Source organism: Centroberyx gerrardi, chromosome 8, assembly GCF_048128805.1.
Source record: "Centroberyx gerrardi isolate f3 chromosome 8, fCenGer3.hap1.cur.20231027, whole genome shotgun sequence".
In the NCBI taxonomy this organism is placed as follows: domain Eukaryota; kingdom Metazoa; phylum Chordata; class Actinopteri; order Beryciformes; family Berycidae; genus Centroberyx; species Centroberyx gerrardi.
This window is the reverse complement of record NC_136004.1, coordinates 26,211,239-26,222,910: the sequence shown is the minus strand read 5'-3', so window position 1 is coordinate 26,222,910 and position 11,672 is coordinate 26,211,239. Positions and strand designations below refer to the sequence as shown.

At 44.0% G+C, this 11,672-nt stretch overlaps 1 protein-coding gene across 1 annotated transcript; it reads left to right on the top strand.

Annotated features, from left to right (window-relative positions):
* The first annotated feature begins 679 nt into the window (after positions 1–679).
* On the top strand, positions 680–10,575 carry atosb (atos homolog b). Its single transcript, XM_071897684.2, has 8 exons — positions 680–889; positions 1,167–2,528; positions 4,753–4,811; positions 5,305–5,404; positions 6,683–6,841; positions 7,850–7,918; positions 8,348–8,553; positions 8,952–10,575. The coding sequence occupies exons 2-8, from the start codon at positions 1,341–1,343 to the stop codon at positions 9,103–9,105; spliced, it is 1,935 nt and encodes a 644-aa protein (XP_071753785.2). The 5' UTR covers positions 680–889; positions 1,167–1,340; the 3' UTR covers positions 9,106–10,575.
* The last annotated feature ends 1,097 nt before the right edge of the window (positions 10,576–11,672 follow it).

Below are 11,672 nucleotides of genomic sequence, written 5' to 3'. Positions count from 1 at the left end.
ATTGGCTCAGTTTTAGCCTTCCGGACGATAAATTGATACCAATCAATCCACAGCCTTGGCATAAATGATACATCTATTCATGGTATTCCCATAATGTCACATGCATTTCCTACCAATATGGCGCTTTACAATACTCACAGCTCATTGGCTGTGTTTGTCATTTGATTGTAATCACCTGTTCATTTATTACAAACACCTGTTATATTCCTACCAAGATGGCCGTGTGGTGATGTAACAGAATACTATGAATATGCATCTATACTGCATTAATATTGCAGACAATTCTTTCTTTAATGTTAACCAAACTAACATGTAATGCAACATTCAATGTCTCAACCAATTAGTTGCCAGACCATTCCTTGTAACTTCTGATGGTTGAAAAGAGAGCAAAACTTGATTTTTCTAAACAATTCCTCTGGGAGATGAAGCCAAAGTGTCGCTGTAGTTCAGCAAGCATGCAGTTAAAAGTGTGATTTCTTCCATAGGTACATCTCCAATTCTCTTGCAATAGCATAGGGATATATAAACGTATACATATTTATTTATACGTTTTTTTTAAAATTTATATATAAATATATAAAGCTTTTAAACATAAACTTAATATTTACCATGTTGTCAGTTGGTTTATTGTTTTCGCTGACACACCACCCAATCTTTTTCTCCTTTCTACCCAGGCCATAGTTCCTGTGCCCGTCTCTTCCACTCCCACTTCTTCTGGAGTCTCTGACCATTTCCTGTTTACCTATCTGGGGATGCTGGTGCTATCCCCTGGCAGTTGCCATGGAGACAGATGGATTCATGTGGTAGACCATTTTGGACACAACTTCCAGATGTTGTGCCAAATGTGGAGTGGCCAGACGGGCAGAATTAGACAAGGACGGGCACAGAGGTGAGATGCTTTCTTGGGTATAGTCTGATTAAACCACAATAGATCACAGTTAGTCAGGCATGAGACAAATTAGAATTGTGTCTTGTCTAAGCTGCTTTTGCTAAATTGCTAAATTTTAGTGCTGCAAAAATTTGGGTCTAATGGCCATTTTTTTCTCATTTTCTCTGTTATTTGTGTTTCTATGTTATTTGACTTGTGGATGTTATTTCATGTTGCCCGACTAGTACAGTCTATCAGTATCAGTCTGTCATGAATCGTAACATATTGTTCCTCTCAGGTGCTGTGAGGCTCAGCTTCCTGATTCACACTGCATGGCAGCATCACAGCAGGGACTATAGGACTTCCTATTCCTCTGGAACGTCTTGCTCTGCCTCCTGGAACTTTCTAGGACCTACTTGACCCCATTGCACAAAAGTTAGTTGAGACTCTTTTGCTCCAACTGATAGAAACCATGCGGCACATTCACGTGGAGTTAGCCCGCAAAGAGGCTCCGCTAGAGCTTCCAGCCCAGGAGGGGGACCTGCCTCCTCCTACAGCCCCAACACAGGGCCTAGACCCTGGTGTCAGACCAGGGGCCCCCAGGCCCTTCGGCCAGGAGGAGCTGCGGCTCCAAAAGGTCTACCAGCTCTCCATCTTCTCCCAGTTGGGGGGTTTCTCTACCTCCACAGACCCCCACACTGAGGCGCAACAGAGGCCTGTCCGGCTGGGGGTGAAGAGGGGGCTGGAGGAGCCCCAGTTGACTCACAAGCGCCCCCACCTGGGGGACTCTCCAGACAGTGAGATGCTGGAGGGAGGGGTGCTGTGTGGGCCAGGCCCAGCCCCAGGTGTTGGGGCAGGGTTAGGGACAGGCCCCGGTGGGCCCGGTCCTGTCTACTCTTGCACACTGATGGAGCACAGAGACTCTGAGGGGGGGCTGTCACCCAGGTCTCCACCCCTCTCCCCTAGCCACACCCCCTCCCGACGCCCCACCCAGCACAACCATGACAGGCCCATTCCGGACGTGTTTGTGCCACTCTCTCCGAAATCACCCCCGATGTGCGACCCGCATGGGCATCCCTGCGACCAGGGACACTCCTTGGGCACCTCACCCAGGATCGAGCAATCTAACGGGGGGCGCACACCCACCTACTCACTCGGCAGCCCTGGAAATGAGAGCTGTGGTAACGGCTCATCTGCAGGTCAGCCTGGCTCCTACACCTATGAGACGTCCACATACGAGACTCCCAGCCCCGCCAGCCCCACCAGCTCCCCCGGCCCCTTCTCCCCCCCACACCACACAGAGCTCCAGGAGCCGGGAGAGGCCACCGAGTGGGGAGCTGGGCTGGAGTCCTCCCCTCCTGAGCGAAGTGCCACCCAGGTTGCCTCCTCCTCCTCCAATGGCTTGGCATCCTGGGAGAAGACCCCCAGCAGTAACGGCCTCCGCTCATCCTCCGGAGGCCACTGCCTGGCCAAGAAGAAGCTGCTCTCCCCAAGCGACACGGGGGAATCATGCTCAGAAGACGAGGGACCCTCCACCTCCAAGAGGAGCCGGCTGGCACTGCTGGCCCCAGGACTGGGCCTGGCCTCCTGTCGCAGCACAGATGCTAAGGCCGCCCCTTACTGGAACCACCTGCTGCCCTCTGCACGGGACCGGCCTAAGGTCAGCACACACATATACACACACACACACACACACACACCTGCAAGAATGTATACACTCATCACACATCTTTGACATTTTAGGTACTGACGCTCTTATCAAGAGCCACAGAATTGAATAAGGTCCTTGGCTGTGCACAGATAATGCCGAATCATATGACAACCAAGCTAGAGAGAGAGAAATTTAAAAAATTGTCATGGTGTGGGTGCGAGTCTAGACGGTGTAGGTAACATTATAAAAGTGAATAGTCTGATTAGGTAGATTTGTTTCCAAATTTAGATTACTGTGACACAGTAAACTGCCTTGTCTTTAGCCCTTGCCCCTTTGGTGCTATAACTTTTAGCAAAGGCTGATGTCAACACACAACTGTTAGTCACTACTACTGCTTCTTTCTAGCTAACATTAGCTATTTTGCAACTTGGCTGTGTTAACAAGACAATCATGGTTAGCTAGCTAGCTCACAAGTTGCCATTATCTTGACACAAAATCAATCCGTGGTGAAATGCTAATTTCCCAGTTAAAAGCAACACAGAAATGTACAATGTGTAATCAATACTGTTGATACGGCCAAGCCTTAAGTTTAGAAATGCAATCATCTATTCTCAGCCATTGCTAGCCAACAGCTGAGGACCTCCAATATGGCCGCCAGAGGGTGTGTTACATCACCTGAAACCCACTATATTAATGATGCAAGGGGTCAGAGCCACAGCACCCTAACAATAAAATGTAACAAATATTCTTGTGACCCTAGCATGATCATGTATGATAAAGTGCTTAGCAACGAAATGAGAGCTGAGAGTTTTTTGTTTCATGACTAGGTGATATTCTAGTCCATATAAGCTCTAGGTGATTGTGTCACACTGTACATGTGCACAAACAACATGTGTACATTTGCATGCAAATACATCCACGGTTCTAGACCAAAACACAGTAACTGCTCCATTTTTAGCTCCCCTGCTGTCTCTCATATGCATAGAACATTAAATACTTTTAATACAAAATAAGGAGAAGTTTTTGATGGTAAGCCATCTGTGAGCCTTGACAGTCTTGGAGAAGTAGCCGAGGATAGATGAAGAGAAAGAGAGAGAGAGAGAAAGAGTAAAAGTGAAAGAATGAAGTGATGGCGCGCTCATTATCACCGCATGCTGGAACAGGCTGAGTAGCTCCAGAATAAAGCCCATTGAGGGAGCTTCCATTGTTACCTCCCATGAGTGTGCTGTGTCTCTCTCTCACACACACACGCACACACGCACACACACACACACACTCCACCCCCTGCCTAAAAATGGTTCTGGAAGTGAATTGGCCATATCTGAACACAGGGAGGCCAGAAAGAGCTGTGAGTGTGAGAGTGTGTGTGTGTGTGTTTGTGGGGTGGGGGGTGTACTAATGGTGACAAAGGGGTTCACTAGTTCCATAGGTTTCATATAGTGTAGGGATCACTGTGACTAGATGTGTTTAGAGTACATGTGAGGGAGGCACAGACAGAAACAGGTAGAGGTAAGGAAAAGACAAGAAGACAAAACAGGGATAGAGAGGACAGTGAAGGAACAAGGAACCGTGAAATAAGCAGTAAATTAAGGTGAGAAGAGGGAGAAGAGATTTTCAAAGACGTGGAAAAGGGAGACGAGGAGGATATTCTAAGATGCCCTCTGTGATTTTGAGCGACGGCGATGACGAGGCTCGGCCTAGCTGACAAAGAGCTCCATGCTCTGTGGAGGGCCTGCGTAACCAAGGGTTAGCTAGTACCGAGCTAACCGCGAGGGAAACGTTAGCTGTAAGGGCAGAGCTAGCTAGCGAAGGGCCACCTGACAGTTGGGTGGCCTTTACTATGAGCGGCGGCCTGGAAATGGGGAATGTGTGTGTGCGTGAGGGAACGTCCAGCTTTCAGTGCCGAGTAAGTAAGAGGATATACCTGACATACACAGTTGCATACAAGTTTCTCTCTCGCATCTGCATCCTCACACATGCACATAGACACACAGACACACAGACACACACACACACACACACACACACACACACACACACACGTCCATAAGGTCATTATTTCAATATGTTATCATTTCCTGAATAAGTACAGCAGAGAATTGTATTTTGAATGTTTCAAGCAATTTACATTTCTCAGTGTTTCCTGTACAGATGTTTGTGAGAAGCCATGTGATGTGGAGGAAATTTTATTGAGGAAAAAAAATTTTTTGATTGTTTTTCTTTCTGTCTTCAGAGTGCTACAGACTGCACTAGATCAGGGAGGAGGCTAAAAAGTGGGCTGCGGTTGAAAAGGTGAGTCCACCATCACACAACTTGTACCTGTCCTATTTTTGACCCTTGTCTAAGTCAAGTGTTTTTAACAACTACTTTTTCACAGTGTTTTCTTTTTCAGTACAGATTAAAACAAATGATAATAAAAAATGGATAAAAAGAACGAGATAGAGCAAGTACATTACAAACTCCAGAAAGTGGGTGGGGCCAGAGCTTGTGCTTCTGTGTATGTGTGTGTGTGTGCGTGTGTGTGTGTGTGTGTGTGTGTGTGTGTGTGCAGATGTGTGGATGGATATGAGCACACAGGGCAATACCATGGCATTCTGTAGACAGACTGCAGGGAAGTAAACAAAGGGAAATTAATTGTTAGTAAGGTGGGAGGTAAAGGTAGGTTTTATGTTAAACTGAATTAAAGGGTCTTGTGTGTATACTGAGACAGTGGCATGTGACATATTGGTTAAGTTGTAATAAGACTAATTTTGCTGTTTTTGTGTGTGTTTGTGGTCTTGTGCAGTCGCCAGCTGCGCAGCGGAAGGCACACAGACTCCAGTCGTTCCACACGTTCCAGTTGGCCGTCATCTTCCATCAGCAGATCACTACTGGGCAACTTTGAGGTACAAAACTAACATCCAGTTCATTTAGGTTAAGTGTCCACTAGGAACATTTCTTGACAGAGGTTGGCTTCTTTTTCTCAATATCTTCAATGAAAAGGACACAGTTCGGTGTTCCTTCCAGTGCTGACAGCTTTTAATTTTTAGCGACCAGAGCACCAGAAGTTATTTCAACATTAAACAAATAGCACAGTTCAGTTATCACTTAGCAACAACCACAGCCACAACCAGCATCTTTTCAACACTACTAGCTAAAAAAAGAAGTGCCCAGTGGACCCAGGCGCACTGACATGGTGAAGAGGAGTTTCAGAAATATGGTGACTGATGTAAACTCCTTCACTGACAAGTCCTTAGCTTTAGCTCAACTGACCTGCTGTATTTGTATATAATACTAGCTTTTTTTGTATTGTTGTTGTAGAGCCTCTGCCTGGCACCGGAAAAAGCCTACTATTTTGCACTTTTGTTTTTTTTAAATCTTTTTTAATGTCTAATTTTTGGTAACACTTTACTTTACAATGGCCTTATTCCAGTGTATTAACCTGTGTATTAACCTTTTGAAAAGTATTATAAGTACATAATATTACAGTGTCGGTACTTGATGAAAATATCCCCAATACATAATGTACTTACAAAGGCGTGTATTAGAGAGATTTTCATCAAGTACCTACACAGTAATATTGTGTACTTACAATACTTTAACATGAGTTAATACACAGGTTAATACACTGGAATAGGGCTATTGTAAAGTGTTGCCCATTTCTGCTTAAAATGCAAAGGAAAATAATCTCCATTCAGTTGGTTTGTGTTGTGGTTGGCAACACAAACCAACTGAATGGCATCAAAAAATATCTTGAGGTATTTATCTTTCTTGCATATGTAGCTAACCTCCAAAGTTTTAGACAGGGTGTGCAGATATTATGGTATTAATGTTAAGTAAAGTTGTAACAATGTCACTTGGCTCATCACGATCTGATGCCTCCAAAATATACTTCTCATTGCTCGCAGTGTCAGTTTTGGCCAGCAGATGTGTGTTTGGATGCTGTGTTCAACACTGCTTTGGTTTCAATGAAAATAAATACATGAAATATGGAATTTTAGATTGTTTTCGGGAGTTCCCAGTCAAGGCGGGGTGTTCTTCTGTTAGGGCAGTCTTGACTCCACAGTGTTACAGGAAACTCTGCCCTGATGAACCCTGAGTTTCACAGTGTAAAACTATTTAGGCTCCGGTTCATGACTCTGTGCTCTCTCCTCTGTCGTGTGTGTGTGTGTATTGTGTCACAGGAGTCCATACTGAAAGGCCGTTTCTCCCCGTCGGGCCGGATCGAAGGCTTCACGGCGGAGATCGGTGCCAGCGGCTCCTATTGCCCGCAGCACGCCACCCTGCCTGTCCAGGTTACCTACTACGACATCTCAGAGCACAGCGCACCCTCACCCTTCCTGGTCAGTCTGTGTGGATGTGGTTTTGTGTGTTTATGTGTAGATGCTTTGTCTAGGACAAAGGATCAAATGCATATTGATGTGCGCCATCTCAGTGATGTAATTTAATTCATATAGTTTGTTTGCAAAATTACTACTTAAAATAGCAAAATCAGTGATCAGAGTAGAAATCTTTGTATATGTAGGCTTGCTACATCAGAACCAGATGTAAAATTATGCAGTTTGCTTGTCAGTCCCCCTCCATGCATTTATCCTGCATCCTTATGATTATCCTGCATCTGTCCTTCTTTAGCACGGTGCACATTGCATTCATTACATATAATCATATATAAAAATATGTGAATACCAAGTACCTAATAAGGAGTTTTTGTTGAGACTGTCACAGAGGTTTTAATTAAATTCTGTGGTAATTTTTGAGGCCGTAGTTTTCTGCTGCTTCTACTTGCAACCACTGTTCCTCTTTGCTGATGCAGTTTGGCGTATGATTTTTGAAACTGCTCTTCTTGCCACGTTGTATAATTTGTCAGTTTTTGTGACCGATGGACCTGCAATTTGGGCACCAGCTGTTTTGACTCTGTGGAACTCTGTTAGTTGTCTCATGTTGCTTTGACATATATAAACCCACATATAAACGTGGTGATTATCAGACCTCTTTTATAGCTAACTCACTGCTAATTAGCATTCAACATAATAAGCTGCCTTTGAAATTGTGATGTAGTTATTTCAGTTAGTCCTCTGTCATTTGGTGTTTCTGTTATTTTTTTCTGTCCCCTGTATACACATATACACTACCTATGTATATTTTACATTTATTTACCACTGCATCATTTTGCTGCAGATGCATTGCATTGGAATGCAAGTTTTTTATTCTTTACATTTATTGGATCCTGATGTAGAACACTGCACCTAGTCCACGTCAATGTAAATGCACTAAGGAATAAGTGTGATTTTGTTGTTACAGTGATTCAGGATGTTTAATCAAAGTTTGATGTCTCTCTCTCTCTCTCATAGGGGGTGATTTCCCTCGAGCCTCTTGGAAAGAAAGGATACAGCATACCCAAAGCAGGGACCATTCAAGTGGTGAGCTCATCTTTTCTCTCCGCATTTCCATCTCATCCTCTGTATTTCTCTCCCTCTAATCCTTGCTGCACACACACATTCAAACAGTAGGTTCTCTGCGCGCCTGAGTGTTGTTGGTTACAGGTGTGTAGGAGAAGGCCGGGTTGCCTATAAAACGTCTGGAAACAACTCACACACATTGTCTCTTACTTGTAATCACAACATTTTAAGAAGAAGAAATGCAACATTTTGATCTTGTGAAGGTCAGGTACTTGTCATTGCAAGTACAAAACAGTGTGCAGGAGTTTTTTTTTCCACACGTCACTCAAGACATAAAACATAACTTCCCTTACACTTGAGTTTAATTTGAAAAGCTTTGCCAGCAGTGTCATTTTTGCTGTTTTGATTTGCCGACTTGACTGAATTCTTTGTTTGGATATCTGTCTACAGACCTTATTTAATCCCAACAAAACTGTGGTGAAGATGTTCCTGGTGACCTACAACTTTGGCGACATGCCTGTCAATCACATGACCTTCCTGCGCCACCGTATCTTCCTGGTGCCTGTAGAGGAGGGGGTTGAGGGGAAAGGGGAGGGGCCTCCAGGGGGCGGAGCCCTGGACAGGAAGAAGATTCTCTGCTACCTGATACACCTCAGGTATGGTCCAGCTTTCAGCTGATTGCATGTGTTTTTGTAATTGAAGTTTTGATGGCACTTGACTTTACGATGGCTTTATTAGTCAGTATATTGACTTATGGAAAAGTATCGGAAGGCTACAATAATGCTCTTTAAGTGCTCTTTGTGTTACACAATTGAAGTAGAATGTGTTGTGTTATTATGTTGTTACAGCCTTGAAAAGACATTATGTATTTGTGAGATTACTAAGTACTAACACTAGTACTTGAGTACAATCATTTTCCATAGGTTAATACACAGCTTAATACACTGGAATAAGGACATGCCAATGCCAATCATTGCATCTGTAGAGCAATGCTCTGTTTCAATTATTAGAGAAAAGTGTTTTGCTAACACATTTTTTTGTCTGACTCTTTCAGATTCCAGAGCTCCAAATCTGGGAAGATCTACTTGCACAATGATATCCGGCTGCTATTCTCCCGCAAATCCATCGAAGTGGACACAGGGATCCCTTATGAGCTGAAATCTTTCACCGAGGTGCCAAGAAACCCTAAATACTCCCCCCGCGTGTGACCCCCCCCCGCCCCTCCTCCCCGTGCTTCACCCTTTGACCCCAACGCCAACGCAGCCCCTCCCCCCGTTTCCTAAGGAGGAGGGAGGGGCACAGACTGCTAGAATGATGGACACAAAACTTGAAAAGACTTGACACACGTCACATGCACACAAGACACATGTACACATACAATACAGCTGTAGTCACTGTAGAAGTCCCCCTTTGTGCATTTATCCTGCATCAGTAAATTATTCAGTCAAACCAAATGTGTATTGTAAAAGAAAACTCTTAATGTCGCTCAACCAACTAGTTAGCAGGTCATTCCTCCTAACTTCCAACCGCTGTAAAACAGCAAAGCTTGATTTTTTTTATTTATTTTTTGTCCAAAACGCTTCCCATTTGCGATGGAATACAAGAGCAGCAGTTGTCCAGCAGCACATATGCAGTCAAAAGTGGGACTTTTACAGTGGCTTCATCTGTACAAACAAAGAAATGCACAAACATCGACACACACACCCGGAAACAACGAAAACAGACTGACATGATTCATGCACAGCATAGTACATGCGTCACAACTGAACACTTCTGGTGGTGACTAAGTTCAGTGTTAAAACATGCATGCCTTGTGACTCAAAACACCTGAATTATCCTCTAGTGCCGTATCACACTGTCCTTCACTCTGCCTGCAATCCTCTACCACCTCACCCCCACCCCTCGCCCCCCCCCCCCCCCCCCCCCTCACCCCCAGTGCCGGACCAATCATGACTCCACAACCTGCGATTCGATAAGACCGCCGCAAACGGCGCATACACATTGTGGGAGAACAGTAAACACATCGCAGAATGTGGGGTGAATAAGGAATGAGGTGACTGACCCTCCCACCCACACACACACACACACACACACACACACACTTTCTGACCAGCGGAGAGGAGATGAGCAGAGACGCAGGAACACTAGTGAAGCGAGGGCTAAAAACGGAATCAACCAATTGGATGTCTACTGTTTGACATGTCTGACAAGCCCGCCGCCGACCCGACTGACCAAACTCAGGACAAACTCTATCGAAGTCTACAGATGAATAATTCTCCCTCCTTCCCATCTCACCCACCATGGTACGGACCGCTGTGTATAGTATGGCAAGCCAGAAGGGTCATACCATGTCATGAATAGCAGGGGAATCCAGTTTATTTGATGTAGCCAGACTGAGGGACACTGTGCTTTATTATTTTTCTTTCTTATTTTTTTTTTAAAATTTTTTTTTTTAGATTCTGTTCAGAACAGTCTATGGGAGCAGAAATTGAAAAAAAAACAAACAAACAAAAAATAAACAAGCTGTAGTATTTTTAATTTATGTTTTTCGCAAATGTCTTAATAAGCAATATGCTGCACAAAGTAGAGTGTGTTTTTCAGCCAGACGAGCTTTCTCTCTGGAGGGAGAGTGGGGGATGAGGACAGCGGGAGGGTGTAGAGAAGGGAGGGGGAGTGAGGTGAGGTGAGGTGAGGAGGGAGGGAAGACGAGGGTGGGAAGGGTGGTGGGGTATTTAATATGGGCGGGAGGGGAAAGTCTATGTATATTTAAAAGAATAAACTCTGCGACTGGCGAGTAGAACCTGTGTTTGTTGTTGTTGGTGAAGTCCTATTTTTTTTTTTACTACATCCTTGCTGAACTATATTTTGCTCTCTTTCTGGTTGTCAGATTTTATAACAAAGTGCCTAGTAACTAGTTGCTTGAGATGCACCAGAAATGTGTGTTACAATGTACTGATTTAGTTCTACTGTAATTTTCCATCAAGCTTACATTAGTTGTTTTATTTACACCTAGCATACACTTTTCTGATTGTGTGTGTGAATGAATGAATGAATGAAACCTTTATTGCCCCAAAGTGAATTTGTCATGCACATGAATGAGCAACATTAAAAACATTAAAGACATTGGGCAACATTAAAACATTACAGCGACCAACATTTAGCATTGGCACACATCAGGTCACAACAAATAATAATACATAGGCATAAGTCATCATCATCCTCATACAATAACTATAATAAATAAGTGTATAACGTGCATGAACAGAACTAGTGATCTATATACAATATACTGTAGGTAAATGCTAGTGTCAGTTCTTGTTTTTGTTTAGTTGTATGCTCTTTGGTACAAATGAGGTGATGACTCTTTGTGTTTATGGCTCTTTGTTTATTTGATATTTATTTTATGAAAGCAAATTAGAGCACTAGTGTCTGGCCAGTGTTCAGAAACTAAAAATAGTTCCTCACATAACACAACACACACACTGGAGGCAGCGATTAGACAAGCAAGCTTGAGACCTGAAGGTCACTGGTTCGATGCCCGGCTGGGAAAAATCTGTGTGAAAGGAAATGAAAGGGACATGCTGTTCCCTCACTAATCACCTTGAAGGTATCCTGGAGCCAGGCGCTTAGCCCCCCCACTGCACCAGTGAAACTGCTCACTGGCCAACAATAGAAGGCTGTGGTTTTACTGGGCAGCTCTCCAAATATGAATGTCTGACTGTGTGAATGTGAAACTGGGCGTTGCTGAAAAGAGCACATGCTCTGCAAATCTTTC